This window comes from Trachurus japonicus, unplaced genomic scaffold, assembly GCF_045865225.1.
Source record: "Trachurus japonicus isolate A0001 unplaced genomic scaffold, Traja_1.0 AP030835.1".
NCBI lineage: Eukaryota > Metazoa > Chordata > Actinopteri > Carangiformes > Carangidae > Trachurus > Trachurus japonicus.
The window spans coordinates 4,834-28,625 of NW_028220968.1; the positions used below are offsets into that span (position 1 = coordinate 4,834).

Consider the following 23,792-nt stretch of genomic DNA (forward strand, 5'->3'; position numbering starts at 1 on the left):
TTACCCTATGGAGCACCAGGTGTCGGCGCTGGCCTCCGACTTGTCGATGGACTGGCGGTAAGAGATGAAGGCATCCTGCACCTTCCCAATACTGGAGTAGCACCTGAGTGGAGAGACGAGGACAAGGAGTTCAGACTAGGCTTGAAACAATACCAGCATTTCAGTAGTTGATACCATTACCAGTAAATTTCCACAATTCTCAATACTTACTTGATACCACGATTAAAAAAAACAATAACAAAAAAACCTACAGAACCCATGTGCTTCTAAAATCATAAGGCTAATTTATGGGTGCTTTCACACCTGGATCGATTGGAGACGTTCCCAAAACAGGGAGCGGTTTACGATTTAGACTAGGGATGCAAACAATTAATCGACTATCGATTAATTGTCGATAAGAATTTAATCGATTAAATTAAATTACTTGCAATTAATCGTTCCTTTTCAATGGGAGTTTTACTGTGAAATGTAAACAAGCAAAGCCGACATAATGTAGCAGATCTCTGTGTAAACGTGTGCAGCGCTGCGCACTGCAGCACACAAGGGAGAGAGGGAGAGGAGGTGAAAAGAGACAACACTGTTACCTGTTGTAGCTATACGGGACTCAGGCTGTACCATCGCTAACACACAGACGACCGGTGAGTAACGAGTCAAAAAGCCGCCGACACGGAGCTGCCTGAGGAGTTAATGCAGCCTGAACGCAGCTCAAACCGACCCGGTGCCTCAGCACGGCGGACAAGCTTTGATAAACACACCGGATCCGCGCTGGTTTACAGTATCCTACCGTAGTTTAGCCGGTCGCTACCGGAGCTTAATTTAAAAAAAAAAAAAGAAAAGAAAAAAAAAGCGCTCGTTGCGGTGCCGCGGAGAACAGCGCGTGTGTCCAAGCTGTGTTGGTTTATGTAACTTGAGGGGACAAATGAACCACATGTTTATTGTCATGCATTGCTGACCTGGGCATTGTTTCTCAATAAATTAGAAAACCCTTTCCTATCATTCCCCTTTTCCCTGCATGGTTGAAGGAGACTGGCTCGCATCCACGCTCCCACTCCCTCCTGCGCCGACATGTCACCTTAAGTCACATAAACCAGTACGGGTGTGTGGACACAATATTGTTGTCAGCGCGACAGCGCCTCATCACCGCTGGTGTTAAAAGGCTCCGTTCTTTCTGCAGTCAGGTTAAAGCGCACATCCGCTGTGTTGGTAAACAAATAATCCCTCTATATCAACGGAGGCAGCCGTGCTTGAGCAGCTTGGGTTGGAGGTGGTGTGAGTGCGGGCCAGCGGGGGACAGGGGGGGGGGGGGGGATTCGGGCTTCAGCACGGTACGGAACAACTGGCCCGTGTGAGTGCGTCCTTATTTGTGGCCGCTGCAGCGCCACACGGGCTTTGCCTTTCAGCAATCAAGCGCTGTTTTCGTCTTTGTTAATAACAGCAACAGCTGTCGGCAGCTGAGATTGCTGTGCCGTCACCATAGAAACGCAAGACGCATTACGGCTCATTCGCAAAATACCTTTCAATGGAAACACCCGCAAATGGCAATTGCACTTTTTCGAAGTTTCAGAAATATCGCTTTTATTTTGCGAAAATCTGTAATGGAAACGCAGCTCTCTCACCTCATCTCATCTCATTATGATACTGTAGGACTTCAACCTCAGAGCTCTCTGTCCCAAATAACGTGCTACTTAAACATTTTCATTGTGCTGTGCTCTTAAAATAAATTAACAAATACTAGTGTAAAGTCCATAAGGAATTTTCCCCTTAAATTTAGGTTCTCAGGAAAATCGCCGCTTATCAATTAATCGATCATCGATCGATAAGGTCTATCAACTATCGATTAATGAATTACTCGATAATTTGCATCCCTAATTTAGACTGGTTCGTTTGGTCATATGTGAACACAGCAATCGGGCTCAGATGCAGAACAAAACAAGCGGCCAGAGATCGCCTTTAGAGGTGGTCTCGGCTCGTTTCCATTCGAGTCGAGGAGCGGCTCGTTTGCAGTGACAACACAATCGACACACAACACACTACTTGCTGCTGGTTCATACTGGCCCGACCGGACGCGCTGATTCAGGCCGAGTTCGGGTCGAGGATCACTCCGGTCTTTTCTTTTTCTCTTTTTTTTTTTCACCCTGTTCGGGTCGGATTAGGGCCGAAAATATAGGTGTCACAAAAGACTCAGATTGGATCAGGTCTGGGCTTCAACTGCAGTTCAGACCGAGTCAGATTTTAATTTTCAGCCCCGTTGAGACCTCTCCTCCATGGATTTTATTTAATTTTTTTAATTTCTGACCAATAAGAAAAGAGTTTGTTAGCACATGGCATTTGTTTACAACTTTGGAACTGTTACTGTGTGTGAACAGTTGTATCGGTTTAGTTGCTGAAGAAAATCAGTTTCCAATCACATCATCTGGGTGTTTTAGTCGGATCTGGACTGAAACGTTTACATGCACTTTAGTCGTCCAGTTACAGGCGGATTAAGACCATAATTCGTTTTTTTAATAACTGTCATGTAAACATAATGACTGGTGGCTTCAGCACTCGCCTACAACCGTCCTCACACCAACACTGGTGCCTGTTAAAGCCTCATGTCAGACCGACAGACACTGTTGTCAACAACACACGAGGCTGCGACACACAGTTGGTTCTGAGTCTGAGCAGCTCACTGTCTGGAGAAATATCAAACAAACTCACTCCTGTCAGGTAAAATCCACCCAAAACTGTATCCTTCAAGCTTAAAATACCAACTTCTGGAAACACTGGATCCATTTTAGAAACTTTCAGACTCAAACTGTGTCCTTAAAGGGATATTCAAGCGTAAGTTTAACCCATGGTCTAACACATCGTGACACTGAGTAAGACCCTACCTCAAGAGATCAAGTTTGCCGACCACTAGCTTCTCTAGTTGTAGCGACTAGAGCAAAGACTGCACGATAACAATACACTGCTGTCGATTCCTCCACCAGCAAACCGCCATCAAAAAGCCACACACAGCCACAGATAATGCTCAGAACAGCACAAAATTTCTGCAGCAGTACAAATAGTGCCCCAGCCCATAATATGAGGCATCAAACACCTGCTAGCTTTGCCTGGTTTCTATTGAAAAGACACGCTTGCTAATTGACCCTTTGCCAAGGCCCCGCCCCCCACGGTTACTGTTGCTAGGTTGGACAAACAATGGTCACGGAAGGGTTAACTCCCATTGGAAACCATTGAAAATTAGGCAGATTTAAATTGCTTGTAAGGAAAATTTGAATTATCTTATACATCAGAAAAATGGTGTCCATGATAGAGGACAGACGTGGCTGAATAGCGATTGAACGGGCATTACCTGACTTTTCCGAAAAATGGGGAAAAATCATTGTTTTGGTCACTCACTAGCAAGTAGCTAACAACGCTAGCTCACGTTAGCTACAAGCTAACGCTTAATCTCCGCCGATCTCCCGTTTCTCCTCGTAAAACTTCACAAAGTTCAAAAGACATTAGCAGCGGTAATGTTACGTTTGCTAGATAACTTTGAAGGTATTAGATCTTCTCTGTCTATGAACACGACCAGAGAGTGGACTGGAGGATGAATGAGCTTTAATAGCACTCCAGGATAGCCAGGGAAAAACAGGCTCACTTCTCATGAGGACTGCACAACAACAACAGACAAAACTATGCAGTTAACCCCTGACCTATGCCTACAGCTCCCCCTAGTGGACCACCCCCAAACCCTATTATTAAGCTAAACTAAATACATAACATAAGGTTAAAGTAATATGTTATAATATAGGCTTAGTATGTTTATTGATGTCTTGGGTTTGGGGAATGGGATAAAAATGACTCCAATATGTTCCAGATATCGTGAGTCGCTACTGCAGGAACCCCAGGCACACATCTTAACCATATTGAAAAATTATAAAGTAGTTTTTGCCGAAAAGTTGCTGTCTACCTATCTTGTTTCATAGGGTTTCATGCCAGAGTTGTCCAACCTTAGAATGCTGCGCAACACGTGACATGGGGAGAAGCGCTCTGATTGGTGGATCAGCAGACCAATCAGAAGGCCAACAAAGGGTCAATTGTAAGACAGCCCTGACCAGTCGATTACTGTATGCATCAGTGTTTCTATCCGTCTTCACTCTCTGTTTCTAACAATAACATAGCAAGTTGTTGACAGGGAAATGAACAGAGTTGAGACATAATATACATAGACGCCTCATGAGATGCTGAATATCCCTTTAACACCACCTCATACAATCTACACACTGTTTGTGCACCACACCACTGCTGCTGCAAACACACACACACACACACACACACACACACACACACACACACACACAAACATCACAACACAACAACTGATGCTAATTTAGGCTGTAGATCAGTCGGGACCACAGGGTTAGCGCCAGAGCTAACCACACGGGAATAATGGGAACGCTTGAGCTGGAATAACAACAACAAGTGGTCACTTCTCTGATGGTCTTTATTAGTCTGAATGTGATCTGAGCTGTTTAAAGCATCCTGGTCTGAAGGTGGAGGGTCAATGCAGCTCAATGGAAACGACTGATTCCTGCACATCGGTGTGTTGAGGCTGCAGTGACAGGTTCATAACACAGACACTAGCTGTGTTGTAAATCTCCCCCTATCACGGATGTAGTGCTCTAACTATATAGTGTGTTCGCCATTTTGTAGTGTTGTTCGAATTCTCCATAATTAATTTCATCCACTACGTAGTGGATGACAAAACACAAACACAATGCACCGCAAAATTGAGTGAGCAAGCGATGTACACTACTTTCTACTCCCGTATGTATCCCACAATGCAATGCGGTCGTGTTTTGCCAGAGAAGAAGCGCAAGCTAATTAGCATGTTAGCTAGGATTTCTTTAGGTTATTTACCAATAAACTCCTCAGACGTATTTGCCTTCGCTCCGTTTGTCCGAGGAGCAGGAGTTGGGCAGCAGCATCCCAACAATAACAGGCAGCATTAAATCAATCTAATGAAGAAACTGTAGTAGAATATGTAGTAAATACGAGCTAACGAGCTAAGCTAATAGCCACAGCTCACGGTCGGGACACACAACAGTAGTTGACCAAACCAAACTTTCGATATTTCAACAGTTTATTGTCCGAGAAACACAACCACACAGAATCACATCCTCAAATGTTCCCACAAGTGTCCAGTTTTTCTTATTTTATTTTTATGTGTCCGGTTTGTTTACATGATTCTCGGTGCGTCTGCTCCATCACAGCAGTAGGATAACACCTGGCGCATCAGCTGACGCAACCACGTTCAGAAAATCACCGTGTAGTGTCTGAGGGGGCTTTCACACCTACCTCCTTTGGTCCGGACTTTCGGACTTTCCAGATAGTTCGGATCAAATTGACAGGTGTGAAAGCTCCCCCGGACCACGGTCCGGACTAAAGACCGAGTCTTTGGTCCAGCCTCAGGAGGTAGTCTCGGTCCGGACTATCCTGGACCAAGGTCCGCTGCTGCGTAGTGTGAAAGCATTTTTTTGGAAGGTTCGAACTATCAGACCAAATACAGGAAATAACGTCAGATTCGCACGTGCCGAAAAAAGTAAATAAACAGGAAAAAAAGGAAAGAGGAGCCGCGGCAACCGGCGGCAACACTTGGGGAGAGGAGGAGATCATATTATATCCAGATTTGGTCAGAGGGATGGGTGTGTCAGTGTAGGCTACACTTGTAAACGTTTACACGGAATTAAACAGTAGAGTGTTTAATATAAATCCCCAAACGATACATGGATTTTTTAAAAATATAGCCTATTTTTTTTTATATATTGACCCGAATATTTTTTTTTTCCGCCGAAAAGAGTCTGAAAAAGACGGATATTTATCAGCGGGTGACACCAAACAACGTCTGCCCCAGCAAGTCAGAGCTTTTATTTCTCTCACACACAAGTGACCTGGAGAGATGCAGCCGCATCTGACAGGAGGATCGCGCGTGTGTGCGCATAGCGTGTGTGTGTGTTCCCCTCCACTACACAAAACAGCTGATCGCTGATCGCTGCCACTCTGATCAATGAGAGCGCGGCACAATCCTCTTTTTTTCTCTCCTTTCATCAGCTCTAAACTCATTCTTCTGCACCGCGATTACAAACCACGGCGTGCTTTCCAGCAGTAGGCTATATTTTTCTTTTTTTACACATATTTTTATTTAATTTTTTTCTGAGCACTTTCTATGCGCTAACGTCAGACGCACACTCATCCGTCATGACGTCGGTAGATCCTTTAGTCCGCTGTCAAATAGCAGTGTGAAAGCGAACTTAACTGAACTTTATGGAAACAATGTAACAAAAAAAAAAAAAAAAAGTCCGGACCTTGGTCCGGACTATTAGGTGTGAAAGCGCCCTGAATTCCCCTCCCGTCGTTCCCTACATCGTGTACATGATGTAGTGGATAGGGAGGGAGTGAATGAGTGGATGATTTCGAACACAGCTACTGTTTCATAGGTAGTGACTTCCAGGAGAAAAGACCAGACCGAGCCATAATCACCACCAATGTAAATAAACCAAATAAAAAACTATTATCCAAAGCAGCTTCTGGGTCAAACCAACATGCTAATCAGAAGAACCAACCCTGTAAATCACACACACACACACACACACACACACACACACACACACAAACACACACACACTCACACCTCTGTTTGTTTGCCTTACCTGCCCAGAAAGTACCAGGACTGGCCCGAGTTGGGGTCTGCTTCTAGAGACTTCTGCAGACACTGGATGGCATAGCTGTCCTTGGTGCCTTTATCCCCGAGCTGCTCCACCGTGTGATGCATCCAGCCTGGAGGAGGGAGGGGGGAGGAGGGGGGAGACAGAGCACAGCAGCAGTCAGAAATCAGAGTGGGGGGGTGAGGTGGGGGGGGGGGGTGAGCTGGACACATAAACTGAGTCCAAGTCGAGTACCTGCGAGTCCAAAGGACGCGGTGCAATCAGAAAGTGAGACCAGTGTGTGATGTGCAAATGGACCAGACTCATAAACAAAACAAATGGCTCTCTAAGGGGGAGGGAGGAAGAGGAGGGGGGAGAGACAGGAGGAGAGGAGGGGGGAGGGAGGAAGAGAAGGAGGAGGAGGGGGGAGGCAGACAAAGAGGAGGGAGGGAGGGAGAGAGGGAGGGAGGGAGAGAGTAATCTTCACAGAGACACTTCAGACCGTCTCAGATGAAGCAGCCTTTACAAACAACTCCTCCCTGCTTCACAAAGCACTCCCACCTCCAAGCGCACACACACACACACACACACACACACACACACACACACACACACACCTACACACACACACTTCCACTCATGCACACACACACAAACACAAACGCACTCTCTCCGCGTCTATAAATGGGCCATTTACAGCAAATAAACAATCTCAGAGGAGATGCAGACGGCTGCAGGCGATCACAGACCCCTCCCCTCCTCCCTCCTCCTTCTCTCTCTGTTATACACCTGTGGCAAGCTCCACAGGTCGCCATGACAACGCCAGCAGCAGACGGGGAGACGGGGAATGGTTGTGCTTTTTTTTTTCTTTTTTACAACTGGGTTGAGCGTAGAGAGGATGGGGGGGTTGGTGGGTAGTTAGGACGGACGGATGGTGGGTGGGTGGGCCGTCTACTAAATGGAAATCTCCCCCAAAAAAAGACGTTTGTTGATTCAGGAAACAGATTTAAAAAAATGTTTTTTACTCAAATTCTCTTTTCATCTCATGACTTGGCGCCAAAAAATATAGTTTGGTCTTTTTCTTTCCTTTTTTTTCTTAAACCACAGAGACACCGAGTCAAACACAGCTGGACAGACACATGTGTGTGTGTGTGTGTGTCTTTGATTCGGTGCCTCTGCAGCAGGAGTCACGTGACGATCGCACTTTGATGTCGGCTGATTGTAGTTTATATAAAAGGAAGCAGTAAAGTTAAAAAGAAAAAAAAAGAAGCATAGACATGGGAATTATTTTCATGACCAGGAAGACATGGCGGTCACGGTCGCCTCAGGAGGTGGTGAAGTTATTACATCGCTGAAAAACCACAACACGGCCTGAAACTGGAGGAACTCTGGGATATTTAAAATCTTGTTTTAAAGGATTAGTTCAACATTTTGGCAAATTGGCCCATTGCCATAATCCCTATAGTCATAGCAGTAGGTTTGTTACCTTTAATTGTCGGTGCAAGCTATTTTTTAGAACGGCGGAGCAGAGCCGTGAGCTGCTCAGAGCTACGCTACGGAGGCTCATTATGGGATTTCTTGGTTTCCCTCATCATCAAACTCATCAAATACACAATCCAACAACTCACACAGAGTTGTTTCAGAGGGAAATTCATGCAAAACCGCTGATGCACGTTGCCTTCAGGGACAGTTTTTCATCAAGCAGCCTCTGAATTTCCCTCTAAAACAACTCTGTGTGGTAACGTTGTGTTATTATCTCATAGCGTGGTGAATGTGCAGGTCACAACTTGTCCACCAGAGCGTTGTGGAGTTGTTGGATTGTGTATTTGATGAGTTTGATGAGAGAAACCAAGAAATCCCATGAGCCTCCGTAGCGTAGCTCTGAGCAGCTCGCCGCTCTGCTCCACCGTTCTAAAAATAGCCCTGCACCGACAATTAAAGGTAACAAACCTACTGCTATGACTATAGGGATTATGACAATGGGCCAATTTGCCAAAATGTTGAACTATCCCTTTGAGTTTAATTTCATATTTGATAGAGAAACCTAAAACACGGATGAATATTCCTGCTTATTCACGCTTTCTCTGCACTTGTCACCACTCATCTCTGTTACTCCAGTTATTAACAGTCGTCTTGTGTTGCAGCTGCAGCTGGAAACACTTTTCTACATGAGTGAACCACCGACGTCGTCGTTGTGGAGCAGCTGAGCTCTGAGCCGACTGGTGACAACAACACAACAAACTAAAACAAAACCTTTCTTGTTGTGTTTCTGGACCGTTGCAGATTTATTTATCTGCATAATTAACTGGATAACTCGTTGCAGATAAACATGAAGGACAAACACTTTCATGCTCCATCACATCTGTCCATCATCAACACATCGTTTCAGAGATGCTTTCAATTCGCAGTAAAACTTCTTCAGCTTGTGTGTAATGGAAAAAACAAAAACAAATAGTGCAACAATTACATCACATTTCTGTTATGTGAGGTTTTATTTATTAGCACATGAGTTTTCTCAATTAACTCTAATGCTCACAAACACACACAACTCCATGCAACATTGTTTTTTTTGCACATGCTCGCAACTGATCCAGAGCCGCCCAGGCAGCGGTTAGAGGAACAGGTAGAAAAGAAGCGGCTTACAGCATCCCTACGAGTACAGAGAAGATCACGATGCAGATCGCTGCTCAAAACAACTATGACAAAACTCATGGTGCGCACAGACCAGCTGTTAAAAAAAAAAAAAACCTAGAGAAACAAGCTCGCTCAGGATTGGCCAAAGTAGAGTTTTTTATGTCTGTTATAGAGAATGCAAAAGGAAATAGTGAATCAATTTGGGAAAATATTAACAAATGTGGTGTCTGAACCTCGGATGATTATTTTTTACATTCAGGTTTAACTTTTCCTTCCTAAATCATTGTGCTACTCAGCAAAAATCTACTTTGATTTATGTCCAACGGATAAACGTGCAATAACCTCACCTCTGCTCCTCCCAGATGCAGCACTGGCACTTTGTTATTCAAGCACTTTGTAAACTCTGTAGACCCCGGTCCATCCATACTTCAACTTACCACAACTGCACTGACACTTTATCACTGGGAACTTTCTAAATAGTGTACACTAGTAGTAGACGACTAGTAGTTCAGTTTTTATATCATCTCTTGTCTGATTCTTCTCTGCTGTCTTGGTTAGAGCTGCAACAATAATCTATTATTAAATTAATTGTCAACTATTTTTGATAATCGAATAATCAGTTTGAGTAGTTTTTTAAGATAAAAAGTCCAAATTCTCTGACTTCAGCTTCTTAAATGTGAATATTTCTGGTTTCTTCGATTTTTTTAAGACAATAAACTGAGTCTCTCTTTGGTTTGTGGACAAAACAAGACATTTGAGGACATCGTCTTGTGGTTTGGGAAACACTGATTGATATTTTTCAACATTTTTTGAACGATTAATCGTGTAAATCGACAATGAAAATAATAAATGAATGAAAAGTTGCAGCCCTAGTCTTGTTGTTAATGTTTTAACTTTCTGAACGTCTCCTCTTCTTTAAAAACATCAGCCTGCTAAAGGACAACAACAATGTGGGGCTACAATCTGGCGTGTTTACATTCAAAGGTCCATAAATATGCATTTGTCCCTTCTTTTCTAAATAAAAACAATTGAAATCGAACTGATAACGATGACGGTGGTGGCGGAGAGCACGAGCAGAGGAAGAACTCACCTAGTTGTTGCAGCGTGGTGGCCTTCACCTGTGCAGGAAGATTCTCCGTCTGCAGCAGAGTCTCATACGCTTCTTTAGCCGCTCTGTGTTTCTTCTGCAGCCGCAACGAGACACAGAGAGAGAAACAGAGAGAAACAGAGAGAGAGGTGGTGTCAGACAGACAGACTGAGGGTCAGTGTGTGTTTTATGGTTCAATCTGAACAGACACAAAGAGTCTAAAGAGTCTGAAGAAACTCCTCACACTCGTAATGACCACACCGACACACACACACACACACACACACACACACACACACACACGGGGGAGGGTCAATGTGGGAGAGGACGGGCCAGACTCAACACGTCTGGAAGCTTTAAGTGTGTCTGCACTTTAGGTAAGACTCTGTGTGTGTGTGTGTGTGTGTGTGTGTGTGTGTGTGTGTGTGTGTGTGTGTGTGTGTGTGTGTCTCAGGATTTTAGGGAAACCTGAGCTGGCTGGTCTGAGGTGAGCCTGATGTTTGTTTTAACTTGGCGACCTTATTGACCTTGAGTCTGAACCGGTACGACGATAGGAAGGTGCGTGCGTGTGTGTGTTTCCTTATCAGCAACGTCTTCTCATGAGAAACCAACCCCCATCTCTACACACACACACACACACACACACACACACACTCCCTCAAGCTACAAACTCCAATAAGTGTGTTTGGGTGCAGACACACACACACAGTCTGATGGTGGACTTCCTGTCTGCACACAATAAAGACACCTCTGGTCAAACTCTGACACTTGGGTCACATAAAGGAGAGAAGCTCTGAGTGGCTCCTTCCTGCTCACACTGATCTTTATCATACAGCCGGACCTGAGCCAGACCTGAGCCGGACAACATCAAACACCGATATCTGAACTAACGCCATGATTGACTATAAGCTACTTATATTAAGATTATTAAACCCTAGTGTTTTAACTTAAATTAAAACTAGCGACCCGGTTTTTTCAGTTCTGATACTGATACCACTGTTTAATTAATAAACTGCACACCAGGGTTCCCCAATTAGTTTAATGTTCTTCTATACACCAACAATAAACACATAAAAAATAAAAATAAACTAAAAGCATCCTGGCAGGCTAACACCTTTTTACATCTGTGACTCAAGTAAGATTAAAAGCATTTTAATTTTCAGCACCCACATAAGACAATGAGGGAGCAGTAGTTCAACTTCATAGGTCCTCTTTTATCCGATATCCGATCCAGCTAATTAGTCAATATCGGGGCCGATATCCGATATATCCGATCCTAATATGAGATCGGTGCATCCCTAAACACTGGTAACAGGTGAAACTATCACATCTAATACATGCTGTTTAATATATATATGTTATATGAATATAAATACACAAGGTGTATGTAGGCTGGTGTGTCAGCTGTCAGTCAGCTGGGTGATGTCACAGCCCTGTGCAGTATCGTGTCCTTAGAAACCACAGTGTTGTTGCTATGGTGATCTGTTGTTAGGTACAATTCACTGTCAAAGCTCCTTGTTTTCTTCCTTTTCTAGTTTTCCATCTCCTCTCTCTCTCTCTCTCAGCTTCTCTCTGGAGCTCTAGTAACAACAGGTCGGTGTCAGCCAATCAGAAGAGAGGAGGAGGATGAGGAGGCTCTGAGCCTCTCTTCTGATTGGCTGACTGGTTTCTGTGAGTGATGCAATAAAAACAGAGCAGATTTCAGAATAAAACACTCAGATAAACCAAATCCTGCAAAGTGTTGGTTGGATGGTGGGCGGGGCTTTGGGTGACTGCTTTGTTGTGACATCACAAAGTGACAGGAAGTCCTGACGGGTTGGTTTTAAGGCTCAGTTTCTGAATACAGGCTGTGTGCATTTCTCTGTGGACTGAGGCTTTGATACTTTCACAGTATTAATATAGAACCTAGAGCTGCTTTATAATCACACTACACATGGACATCTACCTTTATACTGTATGGAGCTTTAACACAAACATCTACCTTTATACTGTATGGAGCTTTAATACAAACATCTACCTTTATACTGTATGGAGCTTTAATACAAACATCTACCTTTATACTGTATGGTGCTTTAATACAAACATCTACCTTTATACTGTATGGAGCTTTAACACAAACATCTACCTTTATACTGTATGGAGCTTTAACACAAACATCTACCTTTATACTGTATGGAGCTTTAACACAAACATCTACCTTTATACTGTATGGAGCTTTAACACAAACATCTACCTTTATACTGTATGGAGCTTTAACACAAACATCTACCTTTATACTGTATGGAGCTTTAACACAAACATCTACCTTTATACTGTATGGAGCTTTAACACAAACATCTACCTTTATACTGTATGGAGCTTTAACACAAACATCTACCTTTATACTGTATGGAGCTTTAACACAAACATCTACCTTTATACTGTATGGAGCTTTAATACAAACATCTACCTTTATACTGTATGGTGCTTTAATACAAACATCTACCTTTATACTGTATGGAGCTTTAACACAAACATCTACCTTTATACTGTATGGAGCTTTAACACAAACATCTACCTTTATACTGTATGGAGCTTTAACACAAACATCTACCTTTATACTGTATGGAGCTTTAACACAAACATCTACCTTTATACTGTATGGAGCTTTAACACAAACATCTACCTTTATACTGTATGGAGCTTTAACACAAACATCTACCTTTATACTGTATGGAGCTTTAACACAAACATCTACTTTTATACTGTATGGAGCTTTAACACAAACATCTACCTTTATACTGTATGGAGCTTTTAAAGTGAAACCAACTTCTGCTTGGTCACAGATCAGCAGTTAAAACGACACCAGAGCAGCAGAAGTGAAGTATGTGATGCAGAAACATGTATCTAAGCTTTGCCACCACAACACTGCTGCTGCAGCTCCAGTAATTCCCTCTCTGACAGGTGGACGTAGTAACATCACACACCAGCGCTTCATGTACCGCTCATTCTTAACAAAGCTATTATTAGTCTGTGACATGAAAAAACCAAACACAGCTTGAAAACATGGACTGACCATTAGTCAACCAGAAAATAAAAACATATCAGCACTGGGGGAGTCAAAGCAGAAAACACACATGTGCAGAACATTAAGCCTTTATGAATGATGTCAAGTCTTTGTACTCTGAAGTGTTAAATTCATTAAAAACCCAAGCAGAGCTGAACATATTTAAAGGAATATATTACTACAGAAACACACACACATACAGTCCCAGCTCATGCATGACTGTGTGAATTCAACACACATCATGTTTCTTGGTTACGTGCTGCTGACCGCTTTTATTTCCTCCGACATTTGACCACAAGCCCTAGAAAGACACCGTGAGAACTAAGAGAGGAACGCCCTTTCTGCTCCGCTGGTAAACAACAAAAAGTGTGAAGTGTGAAGCCTTGTCAGATAAAAAGTCTAACGGGGTGTTCCCACCAAACGCGATGACGCTTCATCGCGCGTCGAGATTACATGTAAAGTCAGTGCAAACACGCGATTAGTCGCGTCATCGCGCCGGGCGATGCGATGGACGCGATAGCGCGGCGCGATGGACGCGTTGGCCGCGAAAAATCGCCTCCATCGCGTCGCCCGGCGCGATGACGCTTCATCGCTCGAGTTGAAATAATTGAACTTTTGCGGCGAATTCGCGTGAAGACGCGCCGCGACAGCCTATCAGCTTTGAGATCGTCACCGACGTACGGACGTACGGACGTACGGACGTACTGGTGTTCCCTTGGCAGTTTAGTCAGAGCGAGTCTATTGACAATATTAGAAGTTTTCTGGTTTAGTTTAGTTTATTATTCAGATCCCCATTAGCGGCAGCAAAGCCACAGCTCTTCACTGTTGCTTTTCCGGTGCTGTTACAAACGTTTCTGATTTGGAGATTCGGACCTGAAAGCCTGTTATCACTGCTGTTTTCAACCAGCGGGCGCTGCGAGCCAGCCGCCCCGTCCCAAAGCACTCAACAGGCGGTCAGTCACACAGTAGTTCACGGAGCCGTCTCCTCCTCCTCCTCCTCCTGCAGCCAGAGACCCACACCGCTGTTCCTCTCCCATCTACAGGGACAGGAACAGTGCAGCGACGGTGGTTATCTCAGCCAGAGAATGAAATAGTGGGAGAAATGCAAGGAGAAATGTTGTTTGGGCGGGCTCGTCGCGCGGCGCGATGCCGCGACGAGGCGTTTTTTGCATATTGAACCAGCGTCAAAACTGGAGCGTCTAGCGCGACGCGATTTCATTTGACGCGCGATTCAATTGCGTTCATCGCGTTTGGTGGGAACACCCCGTAATGCTGTGTCTCAATTTGAATACTTCCATACTTAAAACTAATTTGAATATGTAAGTGCGTCTCAATTCACAAGCAAAAAGAAGAAAAAGAAAGAAGTAATATGAGTAAGGCGCTCATTATCGCTAATAGGGAGCCCAAGCAGAAGCAGGAAGTAACGGTCGCCATGGGAACTCAATTCGGAAAAAAATCTCCATGTAAGTGAACAGGAGTCAAAATGTTATTCCGTGATCCGATTGAATTGTGTCATGAGGAAAATATCTGACCTCTACCTGTTTAAAACATTGTGTTTCATGAAGAGAAATCAGCAGTTTGTTGTAAAACTATTATAAAATAAAATTCAGAAAATCCGTCACCAGAAAGACTCCAGGTGGCGTAGGTGATGTCACACAAAATAAATTCTTCCATTGCCGTTTTACGACAAACTGCAGTTTTTTTTTGCATGAAACGCTATGTTTTAAACTTAATTACTAAATTTGGACTCCCAGATTTTTTCTGAGTTGAGGTCCCATGGCGAGCTTCTCTTCCGCTTCTGCTTCTGCTTAGGGCTCTCTATTGAAATAACAAACAAAACATGCTGGTTGATGTGTTGACGGGCGATAACGGTCCAAAAAAGAAAAAGAAAAGAAAACATTGGCAACCGTTGCTATCGTATTGTATCTGTACACTACTACTACTACTACTACCACCCACTCTTCTAACAATGATACCTTATTTTGTAAATTTAATCAGTTTGTTTCTATGTTTATTCCTCTCTCTCATTCTCTCTCCCAGAAGTCTGATTTAAAGATGTGCAGTCTATGGCTCTAATTTATGAAATAATCTCTTAAATGCTAAGAAATTATGAAAAATGTATCATAAAACAGCACAAACATGTATTGAAATCCTTAGCAGGGTCTGAAAAAGTCAAGTAGAGCTCTGGTAGCTGATGTCATGATGCGATAAATCATTTTTCCAGGACATTTGACTTGTTTTTCTCATTTTCTATGTGTTTTGATACGTGTTTTCACGTCAGAGTCTCCAAACCAGAAACATATGGAATAACATTGAAAAAAAAAAAAAAAGAGAGAGAGAGAGAGACCTGCCGTGCCTTGTAAAAAAAAGACAACAACAGAAAACTGACAGCGAGTGAGTGTCACGACTTCCTGTATCTGGCCCTTCAAATAAAAAGCCCTATAGGCTTTCGTATACAGTTCAGTCAAATTGATTTTGACTTAAAGAAGTAAGCGATCCGGTCGTTTTGGCTAATGCTGCGTTCCAGGCAGGCTTTTGAAACCGTAAATTACAGCTTCAAGTCACGACTTACGACTTTGTAGCGTTCCAGGCAACCCACTCGTGTTTCTCCGACCTGTTTTACCTGTGAAAGTCACTATAACGGCCACTCGTAACTTCTGACCCGTGAACTCGTACCAGATCGAACTGGTACGACTTCACAGGTCGGAAAAACACGAGTTACGAGTTGCCTTGAACGCACCATAACTTCTTGTCAGCCGATGGAGTTAGCAGCCCCCGCCCTCGTCATGGATCTATTGGTCCTCGTCCCTACGTCACCACATTCACGCGCATCCCTTGGCTGCACACACAGAGAGGACTGCCCCTTTATGCCGTTCTCTCTCCTCATTGGATAAAAACTGTAGGATACGAGAAAAGTTTTCTCCTCGGCTCAGAGCAGAGCAGAGTGACTGACAGACCCGTGTTTCGGTCCAAACACTCTATGTAAGTGATTGCTGTTGGAAGATATAACTATTTAAGACTTATAGTAACACAAAAATATCGCTTACTTCTGCTTTAATTTTGACAAGACACAGCTCCCAATGTTTGTCCCCCCCCCCCCCCCCCCCCCCACCACGACCAATCGACGGCCGGCTAATGATTTTTTGGTCGACCAGTGCTTGGTCGACTATTTGGGGGCAGCGCTAAATAAAATGGGTCAGTTTTTCTCATACTGTTGCTGACTAATTGTTCTCTGAGTAATATCACTCGACAAAGCTTTTTCTAACATTCTACACTACAAAATAAATAATTAAAGTACGTATGATTCGTGCTGATATCACATCGGATCGATATCGGTATCGGCCGATATTCAAGGCTGCAATATCGGTGTCATATCGGCAGTGAAAAAGTGGTATCGGGACAGCCCTACTACTACTACTACTACTACTACTACAATAACAACAGCAGAATGAGTCTGGTCTGGTCTACAACACTGAAGCAGCAGCAGAGTTATAGTCGTAATAAATCACTTCTTACCTGGATCTCATACAAATGAGCGATGTGAAACTGAACTGTGGGAGAGGGAGGAAGAAAGAAAGAAAGAATAATTAGTTTACCTTCTTCTATATTACACACTCAGTCACCCTGTGGACCTGTGTGTGTACAGATTGCAAACAGTATGGAGCACAGATGGGAGGGGGTGAGGGACATGTAATCTGAAATCACAGTGTGTACGTGCAATGTGCAATGTGCATGCAAGCATCTCTCTCTCTCTCTCTGCTGTCTCCTAGGCAACCCCCAGTCTTGGGCAGAGTCAGCAGGGAAAATGGCAGCAGAGAGGAAAAAAAAAAAAAACTGCTCGGTAGAAATATTCCTCCTGTGCCCTTTCAATATGTGCAGCAAAGCGCTCTCTGTCACCGGCAAGCTGCTGCATCCAGGCTAATACTGCATCACAACACACACAGTAACACACAGTAACACACAGTAACACGTCACTGTTGTAATAGTAGTAGCTAGCAACACTACTTACTTTCAGCTTTGGACAAAGTGCAGAGATTGGAGTCGATCAAAGCCAGCTGAAAATGCTGCAGAGAGACAAAACAAGAAGAAGCATTTTATTATAAAGGGAGAAACACACAATGCATTTAATATTTAATAGAATAAAAAATAGAAATCACGAACTCTGGACAGAAAGTAACTGGATCGGTTTTAAGTCTTGATTGCTCTTGGAAGAAAACTGGGCAGAATGTGTGTGTGTGTGTATGTGTTTGAGTGTGTGTGAATCTGCTCCGTCCCATCTGCGTTCATAAAACAAAACCACAAAAAAAAAAAAAAAACCCAGAGCGAGCTGCTGCAGATCCACGGCGAACCATGAATGAACCTCAGTGACCGTAACATGAGAGGAGGAGGAGGAGGAGGGTGGGAATGAACTGAGGATATTCTTGTCTCTGGATCTCACACACACACACACACACACACACACACACACACACACACACACACACACACACACACGCCTCCTCCTCCTCCTCCTCCTCTTCCTCCTCCAACCAGACGACTAAATCACCCCAGAAACAAAAAGCAGTGACACTGATCTCCAGCAGCTTCCTGTCCCGTCCTGCAGAGGCGTGGCTCACTACCAACACCTACATCCATCCCATCATCATTAGGGGTGTGCCAAAAAATCGCAATTCTCATTTAATACGATTCAGAATCGATATAAAATGTCCCAAAATCCATTTTAAAATATAAAAAACAATGAAACAAATTCTAAGGAAAATCCATTTCCTTAGAATTTAAAAGGCAGCATGTTTAACTGCACTATTTAAAAAAAAATAAAGAGGCACTTAATTTTTTAACTTAAGCGATATGTGATATTGCTTTTATGCAACAGTTTCAACAATTCCATCTAAGCATGGATAAATGTTTAAAACTCAATAAATGTGGAAAAGACACTTTAGTCATTCTGTCTTGCAAAGCAGACTGGAGTAGATCATGAGGATCCTTTAACACCGACAGACTGAAGCAGAAATCATTAGGAATCAAATGAAAATCCATTTTGAATCGAATCGTAGCCCCAAAAATCAGAATCGAATCGTGAGATAGTAAAAGATTCCCATCCCAACTGCAGAGATTAGACTACACAGCCCTCCTTTGACTCCAACCACTACTTTGCCTTCATGCATTTATTAAAGCAGTGAGTTTTGCAGCTGCTTCAAGGTGACAGGTGCAACACTACTGAAGCTGCTGCACCCTGACCTGCACACACACACACACACACACACGCAGGTTTGAGAGAGCGAGTTCAGTCTTATGTGGGTCAGTGAAGCAGCTCGGAGCTCCAGAGATCCTCCAGAAACCAGGTACCGAGCAACACGAGGAGGAAACGGAGCGAAGGAGGAGAAAATGAGGAAAGACTGGATCCTTTAAGAACATCAATAAATAAATGAATGAATAAAAAAGGCACAAATGTCTTAAAGAGCCTGTGGTGGTACAGAGATACAAACACACACAGAGTCAATATCAGACAGATAACAATCAAGAAGCAACCGGCTGCTGCTGCTGCACGCTGCTTCACCCAAGGCCACACACACACACAGACACACACAGACACACACACACACGCTCTCTCATGGTGGCCAGATGTCCTGACGTAGTGAAACAGCAGCGTTACCTAGACGGCCGGCCGGCGGACCTCACTCCTCCTCCTCCTCCTGCAGCAGCTCCTCTGCATCTTCCTTCTCTTCTTTCCTTCCTTCCTGTCGCTCTCTTCTCTTCTCTTCTCTGCCTCCGTCTCCTCTCCCTTCTTTCTCTTCTCCTCTACTCTCTTCTCTTTCACACTTGCTCTAGCAGCAGGCAGATAATGCAGCAGGATTGTCAGCTTGGCATTCCACCTCCCTCCCCATGTCTCGCCTTCCTCTCTCTCTCCGTTTCTCTCTCTCTGTGTGTCTCTCTCTCTCTCCCCCCTCCTTGCTTCCTTCCTTCCTTCCCCCTCTTCTCTTCTATCCTGGTGTCACTGATTACTATTCAGCAGACGGCTGCAGTGGAGAGTGCAGAGAGATGACACACAATACCTCAAAGCTGGAACAGGCACACACACATAGACACACACACACAGTCACATACACCTCCTCTCCCTGTCGTCTCACCCCCTCCCTCCCTCCCTCCCTCCCTCCCTCTATCTCACCTCCTTTCTCAGCTCTCTCTCTCTCTAAATCCTCTCAGACGGCCAGCTCATCACCTCTCAGTGCATGAACACACACTCTCGCCCTCTGATTGTCTGAAATCAGCAGCTGCTAATGGAGAGAAGTTAATATAATAACGTGAAGATGTTCTCCCCTCCATCACCTGACGCCTCCTCTTCTTCCTCCTCTTCCTCCTCCTCCTCCTCCCTCAAGCATTTTATAACAATTTCCTGTTTGTCTCTTTCTATTTCCCTTCTCCCTCTTCTCTTCTCTTCTCTCGCTCTCCTACCTTTATTCAATCTCTGCTCCTCTAAACGTGTGCCCACCCCTCCCTGTAGATAACTGGAGCAGCGTGCATGTGTGTAGATGTGTGTGTGTGTGTGTTTCACTCTGGAAATGAGCCAGGACTACAGAGGGAGGGGAGCATCTAAGACGGAGTGAGGACGTGCAGCACGTGCAGTCTGACTCTGCACAGCTCGGTGGTGTTTCCACCTCCAGCATCAACACACACACACACACACAGATGTGCATCATCTCCTACACAAACACTGCATTTAATTAAACCACAGACAGAGCAGGACCCGTCATAAACACTGTTTATGGAGCTGGTCATGTTCTCAGAGCATCAGAGCAGCCGTAATGTCAATGATAATAATAATAAGAAGAGATATATAAATAAGCAAGAGTAGTTCCACTTGCAACAAAGCCTTTTATGTCAGTCTCTACAGAAAAACGCGATTATTCAATCACATCATTCAACGCATTTAATCAAAAAAAATTTCCAAAGACGCTGCACTTTTGCTGCATAAATTGCAATTTCCAGACAAAATGCACAAAATGTGCAAAGCACGGATGATTTCCAGCATTTCTGTTGCATTAAAGCCACATAAATCTTCACAGAAGAGTTGAAAAATGTCGCATGTTTACTTCACACAGGAGGGAGCAGCCATCAACGTAACGGCGTGAAACGTTTTAGATAAAAACTGAGAACAGGGCGTTAAAGGGAATCACACTTTTTTCCAGCGCCTACCAATTTTGCAAGTTCACGCAATTTCATCACATAAAAGGTGCAGAGAGAAATCCACAAAATATTCCATCACATTTTTTTTAGGAAAACCAGCCGCAATCACAAAAAAAACCTCTGTGTTAAGTCTAAGGCCTCATCCACACGGAAACACAGCTTCACCCAAAACGGTGTTTGTCTTTTTCTTTTTGAAAAAGTTTCCCGTAAACACGTTGTCGCCGTTTCAAGAAATATCTGCGTAAACACACTCTAAACGACTCTTAAAGGTATAGTATGTAGGAATTCCCCCCCATCTAGCGGTGCGGTTGCATATCTGAGCGTATTCTTGATGTTGCATTCACGTGAAATCGGGCAGATGTCAGGCAGACAACAGACGCTGCACACTCAACGTAAAAAATGGCGATGCAACATGGCCGCCTCGGTTCGGCGCGTCGCCCACTTATGTATTTGTAACGACTTGTAACGACTCATTCTAAGGTACCAGAAAGCTTTCATTTGTATGCGGCTGTGATTCCACTTCAGTGAAATACGTATTTATGAAAGACAGATTTGATTTTTGCTAATAAAAAGCCAAATAAGTTGCACACTGGGGCTTTAACGCTGTTTAGAAAACTAGACCCGTCTCCAAAGAATACAGTTTTCACCTGCATCCGTGTGGACGACGGGCTCTAAACCTAAAACCAGCCTCCATCGTTATTTACTCCTGCATTAAAATGCATGATGCCGGCCCAGTGACAGAACGTCTGGAGCAGGACAAAGCACCGGGATCAGATAGCGGTCTGTCCCTGAAGGGAACCAAGACTCTGAGAACAATAGATCCATAGGTCTGCAGCCAGTCAGTCAGTCACAGGTGTCACGAGACAGAGCAGCTCTGAGTTCTGCAGCTCAGACGGACGGGACAGACAGACGGACGATCCACCGGCCTTTTGTTCATCTGACGAGTAGAGGAGCTGGAGGACGGCTCGACTGGAAAATGTCTTGTTATTGTTATTTTATCTGTTTTTCAACCTGGTTTCGTGCATTTCCTGTAACAGGGTTCCTACAGCTTAAGCCAAGTTAAATTTAAGACTTTTAAAGACTTTTTTAAAGCTACTTGAAATGAAATTTAAGACCGACTTCATAATAAACACAACTGCAGAAAAAAGAAGAAAAAAAACACCACATCAATTACATAGGGACAATTTTACCCACTTTCCTATGTGATCCAAGGTAAAGTGACTGCTACATGAACATTGGATTGTGTCTCTTTCCAGCTAGTGTTGGGCGATTTTGACATTCTCAGATCGTCCCAATCGCCCTCCCTGGAGATCGCCGATAGACCTATCTATCGCCGGGGTCCGGGGGGGGTTGGCGGCGGCGGCCGTTCCACGTGTTTGTTCGACCGGGGGGGGGGGCGGCGGCGGCGGCGTATGAGTATCGCTTTTACCGTGCCCTGCTGTCATGCACGCGCGCTTCTCTGTGTGTGTGTGTGTGTGTGTGTGTGTGTGTGTGTGTGTGTGTGTGTGAGAGGGCTAATAACGGAGAAAGAGCGCTATGATCAATGAACGGAACGCTATTGCGTTGCCGAAAGCCGAAAAATCTATTCATGGCGGACGTAATTTATTTGTGGCATATCAGTGAACACGTCGTCGGGCTGTGACATACAGGGCTGGCGTCGGCAGCCTAGCATAGACTGTAAAAAGAAGCCTAGTCACAGCCACAACACCAGCTAAACGTGTTTCCTCAAATTTGAGGCGGAGTGGCCACCCTGTTCACCACAGAGATGTTGTGTGCGGTCATATGACTACCTGGCTCCGTCTGATTGGACGTCGCCAGTGGCTGCATTTGATTGGTGAAACACTGTCATTTGACAGAGTATAGTTGGAAGCAGCAAGCCAAGCGGCTTCATTAAAACAAAACAAACAGATTGCGCATTAGATCAATAAAAAAGTAGCGAGTGTGTGTGTGTGTGTAAAATCGGCAAGAAAACAAAACATCGCCGATCGTCCTTCCAATCGCCGATAGACGATTGGATCGCCAATCGGCACAACCCTATTTCCAGCTGTCCTTTCAAAATAAATGCATAGCGTTGACGGCCGCCACTAACTTCTCTATGTCGAAATGTTACCAATTATTTTGAGATTTGAGACTAATTACAACCATAAAATACCACTTACCATGTGTTAACATTTTTAAGACTTTTGAAAAATTGATTTAAGACATTTTAATGCCAATTAAGGCCTTGTTTTTAGATTAATGAATTCAATGCCTTTTAAGACTTTTTAAGGATCCGTAAGAACCCTGTGTAAGAAAAGGTGCTACAGGAATAAGGTTTATTCTTATTATTATGTCATCGTTACAGATCAACTCTCTGTCATTATTTCCTACATCATAATGTGACGTCTTCAGCTGTGTGTCCAGCTGTGTTTCTGTCCTACTGGACCTGAACCAAAGCAAACACTGTGACCCAGAACCGGGGCTGCAGCATATGGAAAACACATCATATTATGACCATATCGGTCGATAATGACACTGTTATTCCAGTCTGAAAGGTCAGTTTGGTCCAAATAACAATGTTTGACAAGATGACACACGTTACTCGGACATCGGATGGTGCTCTTGGCCGTATTGTGGTTTCTATTACTTCACGATTAATCAATGCTATAACCAACTGAACCCAGAACCGTTTCCCTCCATCTCTCCATGACGGCTTTAGATTATTATTTTGTTTTTACCTTTAAGCTCGACTCGTAGTCTGTGTTGACTTTAAACATGAGTCCCAGCCTCAGATGAATCTCTTTAGCTCTGGAGAAGCCGGGGTCGATGTAGAGCACCTCCTGGAACGCCTTGATTGCCCTGGAGGGAGAAAAACAAACAAACACAAACACAACAACAGGAAGTTCAATGCAAATGTCAATAGAAACAAACCGTGTTACAATAATCTCATTCAACTGCAGCTGGTTTTTAAATGACTTTTACAAAACAGGAGAGTGATGATGTGGTGGCGAAGAGCACAGGTGTGACTGTTCCTGCATCAGATCAGATCAGATCAGAGATGTTTCTGAAGACTTGAAAAGCTTTCAAGCCAAATGATGTTTGTGGTTACTATGGCAACAGGTGCAAACACAGCTTCAATAGGGGGAAAAAACACAACAAGAGCACATTGAACAGAACGAGGCTCAGAGCA

General features: G+C 43.9%; 1 protein-coding gene across 1 annotated transcript; it reads right to left on the minus strand.

Annotated features, from left to right (window-relative positions):
* LOC146959946 (histone demethylase UTY-like) lies at window positions 1-23,480 on the minus strand. Its single transcript, XM_085772763.1, has 6 exons — window positions 23,341-23,480; window positions 17,448-17,502; window positions 16,955-16,989; window positions 10,396-10,489; window positions 6,678-6,804; window positions 1-103 (listed from the first exon to the last, which is right to left on the minus strand). The coding sequence occupies exons 1-6, from the start codon at window positions 23,377-23,379 to the stop codon at window positions 1-3; spliced, it is 453 nt and encodes a 150-aa protein (XP_085628889.1). The 5' UTR covers window positions 23,380-23,480.
* Between the last annotated feature and the right edge of the window lie 312 nt (window positions 23,481-23,792).